General features: G+C 35.6%; 1 protein-coding gene across 1 annotated transcript in view; it reads left to right on the top strand.

The window, feature by feature from the left end:
• The window catches only part of GFRAL (GDNF family receptor alpha like), a 57,541-nt gene extending 38,352 nt beyond the window's left edge, over positions 1–19,189 (top strand). Inside the window, exons 7-9 of the mRNA XM_036415072.2 lie at positions 15,837–15,932; positions 16,019–16,091; positions 18,667–19,189. Of these exons, the coding sequence (XP_036270965.1) occupies positions 15,837–15,932; positions 16,019–16,091; positions 18,667–18,739 (242 nt within the window). The 3' untranslated portion in view covers positions 18,740–19,189. The remainder of the gene's footprint in view (positions 1–15,836; positions 15,933–16,018; positions 16,092–18,666) is intronic.
• The last annotated feature ends 2,261 nt before the right edge of the window (positions 19,190–21,450 follow it).

The following is a 21,450-nucleotide window of genomic DNA, read 5'->3' as shown; positions in this document are numbered from 1 at the left end:
ATAAAAACAGAAAAACCCAAGAGCCTGCCCTGGCCAGGTGGCTCAGATAGTGGGGCATCTTCCCACACACCGAAAGGTCTCAGGTTAGATCACTGGGTGGGGCAAGTATGGGAGGCAAGAGAGAGATGTTTCTCTCTCACATCGATGTTTTGTGCTTTGTTTGTTTGTTTTTTTCTCTATCTCTTTTCCTCTCTCTCTAAAAAAAAAAAAAAAAAAAAAAAAAAAAATTAATAAAAAGCATATCCTCAGGTGAATATTAAAAAGAAGTCTGGGAAATAAGTTTGATCTCTAAATATATTAGGTGGTACAGAGAAAATCAGGTACCCTTACCTTAAAACACAGGTTTCTTACAGGTTAATTTTTAAATTTTGATAATAGTTTAACAAAAATAGGTTATCTCTGATGTTAGTCAAGTCCTAATATTCGGTGGCTGAAGATGTATTTGAGGCCAGTACATTTTCAATAAACATCCACACTGTCTGTGTACAGGGCCAGCTCTGGAGTAGTTGTATTTTTGTTTTGTTTTGTTTTTAAATGCCAAAAGACCAGTAGTCTGCCAAGAACTTTTCCTTCCTATGATTATATCAAAGATTTCAGAGAGGCTTTTCAGTTCTTTCTTTGCCCTTGAAAAATTATGCATTCTTTCAGAATTCTAAATTGAAATTTTGGAGTAAAAGGTTTTTCTCTGGTTGTTTTCCAAACTTCAAATAGCTTTATAAATAATGTGTCTGAGGCTCACTAAATAATCACAGTAGGGCATGTTTCTTTGCTTCTACTACTTATATGCTTAAATCTATAAAATGTCATGTTTCTTAGGAAGGAGCGTGAACATTTTCACATAAGGCATACTGAAAATATGATATGGAACTTATGTATACCAAACCAATACTTTGGCCATTCTTTGGCACTTTGACTAGGCACTATCCTGTGTATGTGTGAAAGAGATTCAGTGAATGTGTATGTGGGGAGGAGGGGAGGGGGAAGAGAGTATGTCTCTGAGACAGAAACTGTTTTTATAAGTACATGTGTATAAGGAAACATTAGCTGTTTTCACTGGGGTAATTTAAAATCAGATTTCAGGGGGAGACCCTGCTTCCACTTAACCTCTCTGAAGAGCGGCACCTGATCTGGTTGCACCATCCACCTTCACTGGCTAATATTCCAATCAGACCCTCTAAGAAATCACCTGGCAGGTTTCTCCAGGACATTCCAAAATTCAACACTCCCTCAAGGGAAGAGGCATGGGTGTGGGGTATCCCCTGAAGACACAGCCCATTCCAATGAAGACAAACGTTGGCTTCGGTTTCACCACTAGGTTTACTCGTGCACAAAAGTTCCCAATAAAACCCAGCTGGTTTAAATTTTGTCTGCAGACCTGAAACCCAGCAAAGTTGGCTTGGCTTCCTATTTTGCAGAAAATGCTTCACACGACTGTGATCTGGAAATGCTGCAGTGTACATACCCTCAATAGAAACAACAGGAGAACAGCTGTCTTCTACCTCACTTTCTCCCGACTCCATCTTTACAGGCTTAGGTGTTGTTAAGGGAGGGGAAAGAGCCTGCCGCCAAGCATGAGAGATGGTATGAATCATCCATGACTACCTTTGTTGTTTGTCCTGAGCCAAGAGAAAAGATTAAAGAGTTGCCATTGATGAGTGAGACAACTCACATTTGGGAATCACTAGAGAAGGAAGGAGCATTTTAAGATCATGGAAGGAAATAAAACAACAAAACAATACTGTTACAATCCAAACAATAAAGGGCTTCAGTCTGAGAAAGCATAGTGTTATCTTTTCCATTTTCCCACCCTTATGCTTTCACTGGCTTCATACAATCCCCTTGTTGCCTATAATTGGGGCTGGAGTTGGTGCCAAAGCTGCATAAAATAAGCAGCCTTTCCTTTATACTTTGTGTGCATCATGATTGTGTATGTGAAGTCATAAAGTCATTTATTATGAGCATGTGTATTCCTGGCTTAAAGAGCCAAGTATTCTTGTGACAACAATATAATGGCATCAGATGTATTCCCATAAAACACCATATGTGGGCACTTAATAGTTATTGCTCTGGCACCTACATGCTGGGCTATTATCTTAAAGGGGGACTCCTTCAAAAAAAAGAACATTTGGTACTTAGACAAAAAAAAAATGAGATAGGTGAGCAAGGAGTACAGATTTATTAAGAACCCATTGATAATGACAGTTCATCTTCCATTAGTATCAGATTGTCTCAAAGCATCTTCTAGAGTTCTTTGCACGGGTTCAAGGAAACCCTTCACAGCATTGCAAACACCAATAAATAGTCTCTCAGTCTCCAAGTTATAAGAATGCTCTAACATCATGTTGATATCTAGTAAACTGTAAGAGTGGGAACAACATAATTTTTATTCTTCTTATCTATTATTCTTTTGAAAGCATTTACTTGGCTCCTATGGTACCAGTTACAGTAAACAAGTTGGTTTTCAAACTAGATCAAAGAATGCAGAGTGAATGCTGTGTGAGGCACAGGGGGTGCCTGATGATGTTTTGAGAGTATGTCTTTGAGACAGAAACTATTCCTCATGGTCTCTCTTCTACCAGCTTCCATTTTAGGGTGGAATGGCTTCCTTTGTTTGCCACTGAGGCCGGAGTCTGAGAATTCCCAATTCCTAATATGCTTTGAGTTTACCAGAACTATGGGACTGAGCTGTCATTATGATGTTAGCCCCTGCCTTGGGTGGCCAAACACTCATTGTCAGTATAAGATGGGGGATATCAAAGCAATCCAAAGGCAAGAAGAGGCTCACTGGATCCTGGTTGTATGTCCATTTCAGTTGGGGGTCAAGGCAATCTGAAAAGTGGGAGACCATATAAATCAGATTCTAGGGTTTTTTTTTTGTTTTTTTTTTGTTTTGTTTTTTTTTCCCCCAAAGGGCAATGCAATGATATACCGCCATGTGCCACCAGGGTGTGTGTAGGAAGATGCTGCCGCTGATGTTTTACGTTTCCGTGCCAGCCATGAGTCACTACCTGCATCTCTATTCACTCACTCTTCCTCGGGTAACAGACAGGCTGCAACATACAATGGCATTTTGTTTTAAGTACATATGGTAGTTATTACATTGAAAATGTACTCTGAGCATATGTCTACAAGCCTAATTGTGCCTTCCAACACTTCTACAAGGCTGCTCTGACCCAGTCCACTCCTCTCACTGTTCTTTGGCCCTAACTTCCATTCCAGCACCACTCCTCTACAATGGAAATATTGTTGTTTTTAATTGTTTTGGTTCTTTTAATGCTGCCAGGTAGCAGCTGAAAGGGAAGTTTTGAGGTGGAAAGATCTCTTACTGAACCAAATAAACTTTTCTCTAATTGGTCAAACTGGCCTAAGAGTTACTATCCCTTCATCTGGTTATTCTCCACCAGTTGCTGATTTTTTTCAAAAGCCTTTATCTATTAAACAGAAATCCCTGACCTCTTCTTCTCTCTCTCATTAAGAACTTGTATGCCATTATCCTTCCATGATGTGGTTTGAAATATGGTTTCTCTCTTTCACCTCTGACGTCATGAGTTTTCCATTCTCTACCAATGGTTCTCTATCCCTACCATGCATCCAAAGGGTATAGATAACTTTTTGAAATTATAAATGTCAAGCACCCAGCACTTTTTCCTCACTTGTCCTTTGACCTATTCAATTAAAAATTATAGTGATAAGTCCTAGGAATCTTTCATTTTTAATGCTGCATGGTTAATACTGATATGCAACCATAATGAAATATGCCTTTCTAGCTTAAGTAATAACTTTTATTGTATGTCTATCATCTATTAAGATATTTTATGTTTTGTCTCATTTAATCCTTACATTGAGCTAATAAATATTATTTTCTTTAATATAATAAAACTCAGAGAGTCATTTTAAAAATATGTTTTTATTGATTTCAAAGAGGAAGGAAAAGGGAGAGAGAGATAAAAATATCGATGATGAGAATCATTGATCAGCTGCCTCATTACATGCCCCTACTTGGGATGGAGCCCACAACCCTGGAATGTGCCCTTGACCATAATGCAGGACCCTTAAGTCCTCAGGCTGATGCTCTATCCACTGAGCCAAATCATCTAGGACCAGAGAGTCTTTTGTTGAGGGTTTTTGGTTGTTGTTTTTGTTTGTTTTTAAATACTTCAGGTAATATAGTTAGCAACTTTTAGAGTGAGGACTTGAATCTGTGGCTTGAAGCCAAAGGTTGGCCTCTCTTGACTATACTTACTATATTCACTCATTCATGCTATTTACTATAAAAATATTTTGTTTCTAATCCTCATTATGCCATTGGGAATTTACTTAAAGTGATAAAACACCTGAAAAATTCATATTTACAATGGCATAATATCTTTATTGCAAGCTAAAGGTGTGTATGAGTAAAATTAATGTGACCCTAATAGATTAGGCTGCTGTTGCTGGATTATGAAGTTCCATACACTTTCCAAACTTCAGCATCTTGATTCCTAGGTCATGGTACCTGCAGGCAGCTGAGGATTGATAGCTGAGGTTCTGTGACCTATTTCTAGATTCAGGTTAAAGGTGTCACCACGATTTGGGATTTGGAATATGCCATTTTTATGGCAGAGTTTTAAAAAAGGCAAGCAATCGAATTGTTCTTAAGCTTCTCTTTGAACATAACATACATCATTGCAGATCATATTTTTTTTAATAACTCAAGTCAAGTTCAAGCCCAATGTCAGTGGGTTAGTAAATGTACTCTTCCCACAAAAATTGATGCTTTAAGTCATGTGGCATCAGGCAGGGGGTATATAATCCATTACAGTGAAAGAGGTGTGAATCCTTGTGCAAAATAATACAATCAATCTCAATTCCCCTTCTACATCTGTGAAGCATGAGATTCAGATGTCGAACTAGCTTGTCCAAGGCTGGTGAATGACACAGCTAAGAGAATGATGGAGTCTTTCTGACTCTAAAAGTCAGTGTTCTTTCTGAGCAGTCAGTTTGAAAAATGGGGAGAAGGACATTGTAGCTCTCTCCTCTATTTTTCTTTCATCTTCATGCCAAAGCTATTCAAACATCATGTTCCTCCAAGAACCTGTGTCATCTTTGATTTACCTCTGCATATTTGATATCAAGTTAATATAATTATTTATTAATGATATCATTTATTGAGAACATATTTTGTACCAAACACAGGTCCAAAGTCTCTTTATATATTGTCATATTTGATTTTTAGCAATACATTTTGTGGTAGGCATCATCCCATTTTAAAGATAAGAGGACAGAATCTCAGTACATGGCTTGAAATGACAGAGCCAGAGTGAGGCAGAGCTGGATTTGATCCATCTATATTCACATGTTTGTGCTATGATGTTGTGTACCATTAAGCTTTCAAACAAAAAGTTTTAAAGCTATACTTACATTTGTTTCATTCTCTGCTCTGGCTTCCACCACCTATTTTTAGTTTTCATTTTCTGATACCTAAACTGTATTGTAGCTTCCTAGTTAGATCTTCCCACCAAACCATTCTGTCTACCATGAGTAGACTCATCTTCAAATTGTGCCTTGACCACGATATTTCTGTGTGCCAAAAAAATAGCTCTTGTTCTCCTGGGATCCTGTTTTCACATCTAAACTTCCTCCTCTGATTTTTAAGGACACCCATAATACACACCAGTCTTATTTCCCACCGTGTCTCAAATGTATATCAAATGTGACTAGGTATAAATGATCCATGAAAGGCACACAGTTGAGAAATGGTAGGAAATAAGGCTGCTATGTGTTCTGGGTATGTGTGCTTGGTTGCCCCTCATTTATTCCAACCTCACTTTATTCATATTAGTCCCTTTACCTGAAACTAAATCGAGAACTTCATGAGGGCAGGGTTTTGTATTACCCCACAAATGTGGCCTGTACAGATGATCATAGTGCTACCTTTGAAGGGGGAAGTGATTACTTAACTGGAACATCTGTACTTGGGTACAAATAGGGTGGTTTCTGCCACATGGTCCTGTAGACATTTATGGGTGACTGGGTATAAATGATCCATGAACTCCTTCTAGTTCTGCTGGAGTAGGTCACCAAAGCAGAGGGAAAATACTAAATTTGCCATATCCCCTGAGGACAAGTGAAGACATTGAAGAATGAAAGATTAACTGGCAGCAAGCATGGAATTAATGTTGCATCATACCAGCCTCTCCAAGGGGCAATAGGAGTAGCATTTGGGAAGTCAGGAATCTCCCAAACCACAGGGTAAAAAATTTGTTTGACTCCTAGGAATAGAGAATAAGAAAAATTGTGGTGTCAGGTCCTTGTGAATGTGCGTGTCTAGTAAAGTATTATAAATGAATACCTAAATGTATTGTGTTTTCTGACTTTCTGTTGATTAAGATAAGAATCCTCAAAAATACCTTATGCCCACCCAAAATATATAAATATCTGTCTATCAACCACATCTACCCATCTTTTCAAGATTTTTAAATAGATTCCAAGATAGATCCCATGGGGAAAATACATTTAGGTAAAGTATGCCCATCTACCATAGTAAAAAAACACACAGAAAACTAGAAACACTTGCTGCAAATAAATGTATGCAACTTATTGAATCTAGAATTGTCAGAATCATTTACTTATGTTTACCCATGGGCTCTTTTATTTTTCTAATGTATAAAAGTATAAAAGTATTCTACAGAACCAACTAGTATTTTACAGGATACAGTATAAATTTTACCTCTTCTAACAAATTGTGAATATACTTAGACAACTTCTAACCTAATGAAGAAGACTCTTACTCTTAGATCATTAATAAAGTTTGTTTACTAATGAGCAAAGAGTAAACAAACTAGATTCTTAGAATTAATGTCCAGAAAAAAATAGTTAGGCACATTTTAATGGATTAGGAAACCATATGCATTGCAATTGGGACATTAGATTTATATTTTAAGAAATAATAATAATATATGAGAAGTGTTGGCACGTAATGTGATGACTTTTGGCTGATGGCATTTAAGATGAGAACAATTGGTATATATAATAATTATATGCTACACAGTGTATGTCACCATACAGTGACAGATGTGCTATTCCAAATGTGAAAGTTGCAAATATATACTTTTTTGGCCAGTAGATAATCACATGGGAATCGCATTGTGGTAGTCACATTATATTGTAAATTAGATAGATGTGGTGTCAGTTCTCAAGAAGGTTGTTGTCTAAAGAGAATTAATAACATATATCAACTTTCAGCTTTTTTTCTGAATATTTGCTGAATTATGTACAGGAAAGAGAGTTTCTGAATTATCTTATCATTCCAAATGACCATGAAGGCTTTCCAAAATGTTTCCCTTTTATTTATTTTACTTCTCACCTTTTCTCTGTTATTTTTAATCAGCCTTTAAAAAATTACATAAGCCGCCGAAACAGGTTTGGCTCAGTGGTAGAGCGTCGGTCTGCGGACTGAAAGGTCCCAGGTTCGATTCCGGCCAAGGGCATGTACATTGGTTGTGGGCACATCCCCAGTAGAGGGTGTGCAGGAGGCAGCTGGTTGATGTTTCTCTCTCATCGACGTTTCTAGCTCTCTATCTCTCTCCCTTCCTCTCTGTAAAAAATCAATAAAATATATATTTTTTAAAAATTACATAAGCCAACCAGGTAAAGTCTTATATATTTCCAAAAGGGTACACATTAGTAAATTATTCAATTACAAATGGAGACATTAGGAAACTATCCTAGACAATTAATGTTATTATCATAGATTCTTTTTTCATAAATATTTTTATGTTATAAAACTTCCACATATGAAAACATAAATTTGTGAAATCATTAAAATATAGTGTAAATTAGTCCAATTTTTATCTTACATTTGTTTATTTATTTATTTTATTATTGTTTGAAGTATTACAAATAGTGGTACATATGTCTCCTTTCCCCCCCATTAACATTCCCAGTCCTCTCCTACCCTCCAGTACATATCCTCACCTCCCCCCCCCCCCCCCCGTGTCTTGTATCTATTGGTTATGCTTACCGTATTTTTCGGACCATAAGACGCTCTGGACCATAAGACGCACCAGTTTTTAGAGAAGGGAAATGAAGAAAAAAAGATTCTGAAACAAATAGTGTCCTAAAATATTTTATGTGCATTAAAACCCAACATCACAGTCATAAACACATGTAATCAACCCTGTAAAGTAAACAGCAGCATTTAGAACCATTTTAGAGCCGGGCAAGCACACAGAGACCACACAGAGCCAGGCAAGTAAAAAACCTTTTTTTTTTTAAAGTATATGTGTAGGCTATATTTGGACCATAAGACGCAGGGACTTTCCCCCCCCCCACTTCTGGGGGGAAAAAAGTGTGTCTTATGGTCCGAAAAATACGGTATATTATATTTGTTTTATTCCAAGCTCTCCTAGTGCTTAAATAATATAATTTAAAGTAAAAATGACTTCAGTTTTGGGAATACATTTTTTTCCAATAAACTCATTCTGGACATAGATAGTTTTAAACAGGGTAGTTATTTTTATCTAATACTCAAGTTGTATCACTGTAGACATAGATTATAGTAACCAAAGACATAGCCAAGTCTGTTTTTAAGTGGTTACACTGATCTTTTGTGAATTATTCTTTGTACCCTGTTTCCCCCAAAATAAGAGTGTCTTATATTAATTTTTGCTCCCAAAGATGCACTAGGTCTTATTTTCAGGGGATGTCTTATTTTTCCATGAAGAAGAATATGATACACATTTATTGTTAAATGAAAATAAAGGAAATTTATTACCTGTATATGGTATGGTAGTATGGTAGTTGTCAACACAAACCAGACAAACTGTGAATCCGAGCATCAGGTAGTGTTACCAGAGATAGACCAGCACTCACCACCTTCGCCTAGTCCTATCCTCCTGTTCTTCTACACGCATCTGCGAAAGTCTCCTCCTCTCCCACCCCTTGCTCACTGCTCACTCTGACCTCCCCTCCGCCTCCACACAGCAGTGACATCAGGACTCCGCGTAATGTCACTGGTTGCTAGATGCCAGTCGGGGCGGCCCTAGCGACCAGTTTACGGTAAATTAATTTTCATTCTGAGACAGAGCGTGGGGGGGGGGGGGGGCTTATTTTTTGGGGGATGCCTTATATTTCACTCAGAAGGAAACCTTTAAGTAGGTTTTATTTTCGGAGGATGTTTTATTTTCGGGGAAACACGGCATGTCCTTTGCCTAATGAATACACTGGAAAGATTTATCTGGTCCCAACTCTATATTTGTAAAAAGAGAAAATGTTCAGTTTGATATTAGTCTTTTTTTCTGCCAAGAGCTATTTGGATATTTATAACATCATTCATGGCCATAAAAATTATCAACTTAAAAATCATCCTGCTGTATTTCGTCAGTCATTTAATAAACTCACCCCTAATGCCAGACCAAATAATTTCAAAGGCCTTAAATGGCCCACAAGCTGGACATCCCCCACCCTGGTCTAAGATAACCCATGTTAAGAATTGCAGGATTAATTTTTTATATTTCTGTTAAATCCTAAAATTAAAGTGTTTGAGTTGTCTGCTTACATTGAAAATGATGTAATGTCAGAGGTGTGTGCAGGTTAAAATGTCCTATAGGTGTATGTGAGGCATTGCAGATGCCTCAGTTACATTTGTAATGTTACTTCTTTTATTGTAAATTTCAACAACAGAAACATATATAATCATGAACATTTGCAATCAGATATGACTATTATGTGCTTCTTACTGTATAAGATTATCAAATACAATTTGTTTCTATTATTTTTTCAAATGTATTTCCTAGTCCAATTGTCTGCCACATTGGAAAAGCTAAAAGTATTTTACTTTTTTATGATTTCTAGGAGGTATATTACATATCATTGGTAGGATATTTTGCTGTAAGTCACATCTCTCTACTTACCAAGTTTGTAATATTGAACAACACAACTAATTAGTCTGAGTCTGAGATTCTTTATCAATAATTCCTCTTATTTGACTAGCTCTAAAATTAAACAGTGTTTGTCAAAGTGCCTTCTAAAGCATTAAGCATCATATGTATAAAAGTAAAGCACTGTGTGTTGCATGAGTATGTACATGCATTTTTCTCTTCCATTCTATGGACATATATGCAAATGTAGAATTATAAAAATCTATGATATATATATATATATATATATATATATATATATATATATATATCTATCATAGATTTTTATAATACAATATATATATACTTCCAGCAGCAGCATACATGATTTATTCCAGCCCTACTAAATCAAAATTTGCATTTTAAAATAAACAGAAGATTCATATTCTAATTTGAAATTGTTGAGTTATGTGGTATACTTACAGTGTGATTCATTCTCTCTCTCTCTGCACAAACACATACATACATGAAGCAGCTAGAGAGCTAGACAGTGATACAAAAAAAGAAAGGGTATTTATTATTTTGAGTCCATAAAAGACTAATCTAGCAAAATATTTTCTATTTTAACTAGAACAGACCATCAGTAATAGTGGAAAGGTAAAAGGTTTTAAATGGCTCATTCCTGGAATGGTAATGACTATTTGTCAAGAATGAAAAGGAATGGATCATTACAATAAAATTTGAATTAGATAATCTAAGAAGTCCCACCCAATTTTGTAATTCTACTACAGTTGTGTATTTATATTGATAGATATACTAGAAGTCCGGTGCACAAAAATTTGTGTACTTGGCGGTTGGGGGAGTCCTTTAGCAGTCTGGGAGCCTTTGGGGGTTGTCCAACTGATGGCTTAGGCCTGCTCCCCCTGGGGAATGCACCTAAGCCTCAGTCTGGCCTCCCACTGCAGGAGGTGACTAGAGGGCCAATTGCTGCTGCTGCCAGTGGCCTCCCTCTGTGGGAGGTGACTGATGGGACCATTGGGGGGACAGCACCGGCTGGTGAGTGGCTGGCCCCACCCTCTATCATCCTGCTGCCTCTCTATCACTGACCCCACCCTCTGCCTGTTGGCATCTGCCTTAGCTGGCCTGGTACCACCTGCTCACCAGCCCCACCCCCTGCCCTCTGGTTGTTCTTCCATTCGGTCTATTTGCATATTAGGCTTTTATTATATAGTATGCTCTAGCCAGAAGTCTTCTATTCCTACTTTCTATAAATATATTTTTAAAATATATATGTTTTTATTTATTTCAGAGAGAGGAAGTGAGAGGGAGAGAGAGAAATAAACATCAATGTTTAATGATGAGAGAAAATAATCAGCTGCTTCCTACAAGCCCCCTACTGCGGATCAAACCCACAACTGGGGCATTGCCTGGAATCAAACTGTGACTTCCTTATTCATAGGTCAATGCTCAACCACAGAGCCACACTGGTTAGGCTCTATCAGTATCTTAACATCTGTTTTGTATGAACCCAAAGCTACAGGGGACAGGTGTGTTTTTTTTTTAATTCCAAGGTGTAAAATTAGTTCTTCTAAAACCATTATACTTTATTAATCTAATCTAGTGTTAGTTATTAGAAATACCAAAATTTGCATTCCCATTGCTATCTCAGTGACTACTTCATTATTTGCAGAAACTATTAAGAAGAATGCAGAACATTTGGGAGATTTTATTAGTACAGTTATATATATATATATATATATATATATATATATGTGCATATTATATACTACTATATGTTATATGTTATATTGTTACATGTTACCTGTTATATTCTATATATTTTATATATATAATCAGCAAACAAATCTACAAGACATGTGAACAAAACTGTCATTCAACCAAGGATTAAAGAATCAGGCTTGTCAATAGATGCACCTAGACTTAGGATGGGGTTACATCCTGATAAATCCATCATAAATTAAAAATACCATAAGTTGAACATGCATTTAATGTATCCAACCTACCTCACAGCCTAGTCTACCTCAGGTGTGATCAGAATATTTATGAACCTACAATTGGACAAACCCATCTTGTGGCCACTGCCCAGTTCAGGAGAGTATCATACCACATATCACTAGCCCAGGATATTGCAAGCACAGTTTCTATTAAATGTGTATTACTATTGCACATTCATAAAGTCAAAGAAGCTTAAGTCAAACCATGAGAAGCCAGGGACCATCAGTATAGTCATTTACTAACTCTGAGCTTTTTGGCTCAAGTCAAAACTCAAGACGAATATTCTGGAGTGCATACTGACTCATTTATGATGGTTTTGTTTTGTTTTTTTTGTTGATATATGAAAAGCTGTCCAGATTTGATGTATGAAGCTTTATAAAATTGAAGATAAGTACACACAATGAAACCATCACTAAAATCTATACCATAAACATATTTATCAGCTACAAACTTTCTTCCATTCTCTGTATTTATTGTTTTTGTATGTGTATAATAAGAATACTTAAAATGAGGTCTATCCACCCTGCCAAATTTTAAGTGTACAATTCAGTATTGCTAACAACAGGCACCACAGTAGACAGTACATCTTTAGGATTTATTCATCTGGCATAACTAAAACATTGTACCCTTTGACTAATACCTCCAGGTTTCTCCTTCCTGCAGCCCCTGATTGGCAACCACCATGTGTAAAAAATAAATCTAACAGATGGTTTTATCTCCTTTGAAGTTTGTGAATTAAATAAATGAGCATGCCTTATTGATGCAGATCATGATAATTAGGCAAGCATATTATCTAGTTGGTTTAGTTTTACAACATAAGTTTTAGCAGTAGTGGTATTGAATCCTCATTTTCTGTGTTTATACTTTGGTTTATCATATTACTACTGTATTATATTTTTCAAATTTAAAAAGATGCTTATATATTTTCCTTTTGTCCCAATATCAATGCTTCTAGGGTACATTTTAGAAGGGGGCTTTCAGACAACAATGATCAAAATAGTCCATTATATTTGAAATTTCATTCCTGATCATTAGATGAAATAACTCAAAACTAATTTTCTATTTGGGAATTTATATACCTTCATAAAAGATAATCTTGACCACATTAGAAATGTAATATATTAACACTAATAAAGGGCACCAACCCTTGGATATGCAAAAAGGTAATCCTTAAATTACAAAATACATTTTTAAAATTATTCTATAAAAATTTTCATTTTATCAAATAGTTCTTCCAAGCAGACCCTTCTAGGTTATATTTTAATTATAATTTTAATTGAAGATTTACACATTTGCAGTTTATGATATATTTAATTACCATTTCAAGTATTCTGACATTTATTTTTAAGTCATTATTTCATATGTGATCCACCACATTGTTTATATTACATTTGCCATTTCATATAAGTAGAGTTTTGGTCTCCATCAGCCACTTCTGCACGAGGATTTTGGAAGAAAAGAATAGAAATAATGACATCTCTGTGGCTCATTTGGGAAGAATACTATTTAAATTTGTTCTTAATGTACAGCTGAAATTAATCTTGATTTCCCATCAAATGTACAGGGATTTTACAATATAGTTCATAACAGTGTTTAATTCCTCTAGGGAGCAAGGTAAGATAAACAAGTCACTGACAGTGTTTATCTATAAATATAGCAGATGGTGTGGGACTGAGGTTGGTTATTAAGTCTGACGACTTTAATTTCATGGTTATAAAACACTGTAAACCTCACTGTTTATAAAAGGCTGGGGAAGAATCTCCATTGGGCTTCAGTAGCCAAGAAACCCTCTGTAACATTAATCTCTCTAACTGATATTTGGTATCCTCCTAGGGTGCAATATTAAAGATTGTGGAGTGATTACTAGACACTTTAAAATTTTCACTGGGATCATTAGCTAGCATTTCTGTCGTTGATCTATTGTAACCTTGTTAATGAGTTCCATGTGAGTGAAATTTAGTGAATGAGATGATTCTTTTTAAACTTTGTTAGGTGAATGTTTAATGGTTATTTTAGGCAGTCATATATTTATAAAAGATAGTCTAATTTGTCAAAATAATACCTTTTATCTTATGCAAAGGTAAATCATGATACCTAATTATACCAAATGTACTTAGAGATAAAATTTCATAAAGGAAAGCTATAGCACCATTTGAATAATCAAAATAAGTTATATACATTTACATTTAAGCCATGGATCTATCTAAAAGGTCACAAAATGACACTGAATTTTAAAAAAGCAAAATAAGTTATCCTTCATACTTATAATTTATTTAAATATAATTTATTATATATAATAATTCATTTAACTTAAAATCTGTATGCCTAATTTGAATAAAACAAATTCTTCCAAAAAGGACTGCTATTATCAAAATGGTATTATTTGAAATAGCTCAAATTTTCCATTTCAACTTGATAGTGAATGACAAAATTTATTTTATAACCATAAAAGTGGACATTTTTTCACAAGCCTTATCTAATTCTATCACTTTCACAATCAGAAGTTGATATTTTAGTTTCTAAGAAGGTCTGACTTCTATGAACATTACATAACCCAATATGTGAGTTGGGGATTTAAAAATCTTAAACAAAAAATGTCTTAACTGTATTAGAGTTTAGACTCATTGGGGATGGGTTTTCTAATGACAAAATCCTTGGCTACTTCTCTAGCTCTTACATTAAGCTGCTTCTTCTGGACTCACCCTTAGAGTTTGATAATTGATATGGAACATGAAACAGGCTGTGTCCTGTGCTTTCTACCAATTATCCATAACATAGACCTCAAACCTTGGTTTCAAAAGAGCTGGCCTCAGAACAGCAGCATCCCTGGATATAGAATGGACTAAAGGGAACTGATGGTAATGTATCAATTTATCTCCCTTTCTGCTCAGAGCCTACCGTCACTAGTTGTCATGGAACATACCGTGTTTCCTCAAAAATAAGACATCCCCTGAAAATAAGACCTAGAGCAACTTTGGGAGAAAAAATTAATATAAGACACTGTCTTATTTTCGGGGAAACAGGGTACTATCTTGATACACTAATTTCTGCAAAAAAACAAACAAACTATCTACTCATACTTGGACTTCCAGGTCTCAAAATGCACAAAGCATGTATGACAGATGATAGCAAAACCTCTTGCAAGGGAAGGCTTTATGTTAATTTTTTATGCATCAAAACTCATCTGGATCGTCATTATCATCATCAAAGAAATTGAATTATTGGGTTATTGGTATATGTGGCAGTATTTGTGTTGAACTGACTCAAGATTAGAGATGATTTCACTTCGAAGTTATTAATAAAAGTCATCTAAAATAGCTTTAGCAATCAATTTTAAGGATTGCATCTTTTCATCTTTGGTTTTGTGAAGTGAGGTAAAAATCTGTTTTGCAAAGCATGGCCATGAAGACGAGGGTCACGGAGTGGCCAAGAGGTGTCCTTCAGTGAGTAGGAAATAGGTAATAATAGAAACTAAAGGGGTTAAAAAAGAGAAACAGAATAATGGAAATAAGTCAAGCTAGATATTAAAATATGGGAGTAGAGAATTGAACAGGGTGATTAGTTTAAGGGCTCTTGAAAGAATTCATAAATACACTGGGTCTTAGAGAAATAAGATATCATTAAAAGCACATTAAAATCATCACTCATGTAAAGAAGGAATATTTTTCAACATCCCAATGGTAGCCTAAAGTTACTGTCCCCCCCCCCCCGCCGCCTCCGTTTATATATATAACTATCTTATAAAATGTGATTTTTTTTTCTAATTATGCTTTGAAAAGTTTTTTGTAAGGAAATTATCTGATTCAAAGATGAAAAAAGCTGTTAAAATTTAAGAAACACTTAACCTAATCTATTATATTTTACTAAATAGTAACATAGAAATAAGTTGCTGCCTTATAATATAAAGCAAATTACAACCCATGGGATAAAAATAACGCTGTTCCTTTATGCTTTAATCTCATTTTCATTACTTTCTTTCAGATTATTCAGCTCTGTCTAATGTCAAAGGCATTGCGTTGCAAAAGAGAAAACAAACAAAGGAAATAACGCTAAATGGATTTCATTCCCCCTCCAAGGGTCAGTTAAACATCAAACCTCTGTACTATTTTTTATTATTTATTTTCTGTAGAAATCCAGTAATTTTCCTTTAATCTTGTTTCTAGGAGAAGTGATTTATGCCGTCATGTGCATGACAGTCACCTGTGGAATCCTTCTCGTGGTTTTGTGCAAGCTGAGGTAACTGGATACAACTCAGAAGGGAAGGGCTGGAAGCGAACCAGCCCTGTTAAAACACACTTCACCATGGCAGAGCTCACCCAGGGCCCGAGAATGAAAGTTTCTCCATTAAGACCTACTAAATCAACATTTAAAGTGGGCTGGGCCCATGGAAACGCTACTCTCAGTCATCATACGTAAGGGAAATGTGATCATAAGGGAATGTTTTACCTTGCATTTTACAAACGCATATGTATTGTTCCCCCATTTAAAGTGGTATCAGTCTTTCCCTGGTTTTCTTATGAAATAGAAATTGAACTTTGCTGCTTTCCTGCTTCACATCACTTGCAGGATTAATCAGCTTACATAAATGGACCTATTGTATACTTCAAAACAGTTTATATTTTTCTAAGGGTGTCCTCTTCAGTCACATTTCTTACATGCTAATGAATGTTATGCATGTTTTAATATGCATACATCCAGACCTGTATAATTGGAGGCCTCACAGGGTACCATTAGGAAGACATTACTTCTAACTGACATTTGAATTTAAATCCTTTTTCTTGGCTGCCTTTGTTGCTCAAATGCAGTAATGATTCCGGAGGCATGTGAGATTGAAGATAAAGGGTTACAGCTGTCTCTGGATTTCTAAATATCTAGGGCACATGTGTCAAACACAAGGCCCGCGGGCCAAATCCGTCCCGCCAGGCCTTGCAATGTGGCCCGCACCGCGCTGTCATCACTGCACTCCGCTGCGTTTCCATCACAATGACAGTTTATGACTGTTCAGTAAACCATTCGGCCCGCGATTTAGGCTGGATTTTAGATTTTGGCCCCTTCTCTGATTGAGTTCGACACCCCTAATCTAGGGTTTAAAAATCTCAGTTTATTTAACCACTCACAAATAGATATAAATTGGTGTGCAGTTGATTACTTTAATTAAAAAAATAACCTCATATTTAAATATTATTGATGTTGATTTCCTAATTAATATTGATGTTGATTTCCTAATTCATGTATATCATTTTTTATAATTTGAGTACCATAAATGTTAATGAAGAAATTATATGTGTGTGTGTGTGTGTGTGTATGTGTGTGTGTGTGTGTGTGTAAACAAACATAGAATACATGGATCAGTAATATTAGGGCTAGCAATCAGCGAGACAATGGGCATCTCTCATCTCATGACACCCACAGGGGGAGACAGAGTGAACTGTGCCATGTATGTACATACATTGCTCCTCCAGAAACCTCAGATTTCTAGTGCTTCACATAATAGCAGATAAAATGAAAGTGGGAAGGAATGTGGCTATACCAAGGGGCAAGCCCATGAAGAGTGTATGTTTCGCCTATGGACATTCGATGCTATTTTTAACAGCAATGCCAGTTAAACATGTCCACCTAATTAATCCACCTTCTCTAAACATTTAATTTGATGCTTAACAATACCAGTACCAAAACAAACTGCTTTCCTCCAATGCCTTAAATGTCGTGTTAGTATGAGAAGATATTCCTTGGATTCTAAGGTAAGTTTAAAGGCCAAATAATTAGAGTCAGTTTCAAAGGGAAAATAGAAATGGGAATTTATTCAACTTTCCTTTATGTGGTTTAAAATAATTGAGAGCACTGTTCAGACACTGGGCCTTCCTAGATAGTCCATCACAGACATATAGTTGATTCTCTAGCACAAACGGTTCTCTAGCAAAACTCTTACTTTAATGGTCCTCAATCTTTATTTTTTAGCCTCACACATAATGTATCAAGTTCACATCTGCCACACAGGCCCATGGGTTTTCACAGATTACTGTTGTGCCACAGATAAATAAGGTGATGGCCACTTAAAATTCCCTGCGTATCAGCTGTAACTTTATCTCTTTTTTTGCCTACATAAATAGGCATATCCCTGTACTGCATGGCAATGGCAGTAAAGTGTGATAGACAAAAATCTTAATGTACTCCAATATGTATTTTAAAGCAACTCATTTATATTGTTAAGTATATTACATTTAGTTACAAATTATTTTCCTTACGAGTTAAAATTGATTCCTGCCTATAATCTGAAAGCTCCACATTCTGGGTCAAGAAAATGATAAAAGTAAAAGCCATCATAGCAAGGAAGAATAAAGTAAAACAAAGCATCATTAACAACCAAACCTGCGTTACCACACATCTGCAGATAAATAAGGCTTTCTCAGTGAAAGAAGGCTGAGTGCCATTCACCTGGTAGTCACATCTCATCCACGTGAACACCTTTCCACAGCAAAGATTAACATTGTTGCATTTGCTTCATGTTTTGCTAAATTAAAATAGCCGTAATTCTTCAAAGAAATTTACAGAGAACCCAATAATTTAAACCACAAATATGTGAGAAAAGAAACACCTCTCTTTCTTTTTGCAAGTGATTACTTGCAAATCATAGTTCAATGCATGAGACCTCTTAGAAAGATCATAGAACCTTCTTCTATTGGGTCTTATATTCAGGAAGTTGATTCGTTTTTCCTTCCAGGCACAGAATCCACCCAAAAATATAAGCACACATTATTTTTAAAATCCTTAAATTGGCACATTATTAACTTTTGCTTTTACTTTTATGTAGAACCTTCAGAATATCAACTCAAACCAGAGATCCATCACCAAGCCAAATCCTCGAAGGACTCATGGTTCATTAAGAATCTGGGACCATTAACAATCACTTCCTTTCAAGCAAATCTTTCTAGCCAGCCAACAGAATATCCTGTTCATCATCAATAAAGAAAATGTTGAGAAGGATTTAAAAACATTTTATCATTAAGAATAATAATGTAAGGTATAATAATATGACAGGTGTTCAATTTTTTTTTTTTTTTTTAGAAATTATTAACTATAAATAAACAGTGGTATCTTTTATGAGGTCAATACAGAATTATAAAATTGCCCTTGAAGGCAAAAAGTGTCAGCTTAAATTACAGTCTACGTGATTTATTGTGTGATAAATTTGAATCTACAAAATGGTAATTAGCTATGTCATATATGACATGGTAATTAGCTGTCAAAATATGACATGGCTAGCAGGCTTTTTTTCCTGATCAATTTAAAAAATTCCCATTAACTTGCCTAAAAAATGCGAATAAAATATCTAGTATGTTTTTATTTGTATATCTTAATACAAATTAGATAAGTTATTAGCATTGACTTTAAATTCCTAAGGATATTTATTTATTTATTTATTTTTTGGAATTATTTTTAAGAGTTTTTTTTTATAAAATTATTATCTGTGTACATATTTTAAAATTGCCTCCCCCTCCCATTCATACCCTCCCTCCCCAGAGTTTTGTGTCCATTGGTTGTACTTATATGCATGTATACAAGTCCTTCGGTTGATCTCTTATCTCCCCCAGATCTCCCTACTCTCCCTGCTGTAATTTTACAGTCTGCTTATTGCTTTACTGTCTTTATATCTGACTTTTGTTTTGTCAGTTTATAATGTTCTTTAATATAAATTCCTAAGGATATTTATTTAGATGACTATCTTAAAAATTGAAAGTGGTATCTTAGGTGTTTAAAATATAATATAATACTATTGAACTTTCTAATTTAATGTTTATATTTTTTATTCATAAAGCTGTTAAGCAACTAATTGGTTTAAACACCTGTGCATCTTAATATATTTTATTTATTTCTGAATTTAATTTTTTCTATGCTAATTATGAACTTCTGCAATAACAAGGTAACATGATACTTGTTACTTTATTGTTTCCAAATTGTGATTTTTGGCTTGGTTTGACATGAGAGTATAATTGTGATAAAAAATGGAAAATACGTTTATTACGTCCTTGATGCATATATGCTTTCTGACTGCAATCATATTGGATCCATTTATAAGAATAAATTATGAATTGTCTGTGTGTGTTTTTTATCAACAGAGGCAAGATATTTAATAACCCATCCATACAAATAATTAGTAACATTCTGTATTTACAATTAAAGGTCAAGCATTTTCTCTCTGTTTGATGTCCTCTATTGCTGTTCACTGCACTTCAGATCAAATTATCTACATTAAATTACATTTGAAGTTAACATTTGGCTATGTTTACTCAGAGTAATTAAAAAAGCCATCCTTTATCTTTTAAAACAGGAAGGAATAACTTGGTGAGCTATAAATCTCCCTCAAGGAGTTCTCCACCTTCCAGTGGCTGTTAACACTCTAAATTAACTTGAAGAGAATGTGGGCATTTCCATCTCCAAAACTGACATTTAATTTGGCTTACTAACACCTGGGAAAACGTGAACTCTTCTCTGGAAAGCTGAGGAAATAAATCAAGTTGCTTCTAGAAATATGTTTGTGTTGAGCAGAGAAGGGAAGGACAGAGCATGAAGGAGAAGATCTCCCTTAAAGACAATCTTGTCTCCTAGGCTAGCAAGAGTGAGCAAGCCATTCTGGACAGAACTGCAGAAACACGAATCAGCATGAAGTATTTAGAGAATTCCAAATAGGCAGCTGTCTCTGGAGCAAGGAGTGCAAATTAAAATAATATGGCAAAGCCCTGGCCGGTGTTGTCCAGTGGTTAGAGTGTCATGACCAGGTCGATTCTTGGTCAAGGGCACATACCTGGGATGCAAGTTTGATCCCAGGCCCAGATTGGGGTGAGTGCAAGAGGCAACCAATTGTTGTGTCTTTCTCACATTGATCTCTCTCTCTCTCTCTCTCTCTCTCTCTCTCTCTCTCTCTCTCTCTCTCCCCCCCCCCTTATTTTCCCACCCTTCCACTCTCTCTAAAAGTCAGTGGAAAATAATTAAAATAATATGGGACATAAAACATAAAATATAAGACATACATCAGGACTGAGACAGTAAAGTTTCTTAAACATGATGCTAAGAAGTCGGGACATTCTAAATCTGGTTTGTGAACCTCTTCAGGACTTGGTTTACACCTTTTACTCCTCTGTCCTCTGGGAGCCCTTTTCTAACAGCTTCCCCCACCCAGAGGTTAGGTATCCTTGCTCAGCACTGTCTGTACCGTATATTACTATACCTCTCTGCAATTTGTAAGCACTTTGAATCTGTTGGCTCATCTCTGATTTCCATTCCTGTACACATAGATTAAGTTCAATAAAAATTGCTCAGAGAATGGATTGCTTCACTTGTATGCCAAAAAACATTTTAAACGAGGAAGTGACATCATCAGATTTATGAATGAGAAAAGGCTGGCAGACATATAAACTATGGACCTAAGATGACAAAAGTGATGGTGAGGAGACTGCCTACAAATGTACTCTAATGTTTTAGCTAAGGAGTAGTGAAAAGCCAGCATTGAATAATTTGTTCGACACATTTCTTTAGCCACTGTATGTGCCAGTCACTGTACTAGGTGCTGGAGATAGAGTACTGAACAGAGTCCTCT

This window comes from Pipistrellus kuhlii, unplaced genomic scaffold (assembly GCF_014108245.1).
Source record: "Pipistrellus kuhlii isolate mPipKuh1 unplaced genomic scaffold, mPipKuh1.p scaffold_m20_p_5, whole genome shotgun sequence".
Taxonomy (NCBI): Eukaryota; Metazoa; Chordata; class Mammalia; order Chiroptera; family Vespertilionidae; genus Pipistrellus; species Pipistrellus kuhlii.
This window is presented reverse-complemented; position numbering and strand designations above follow the sequence as displayed.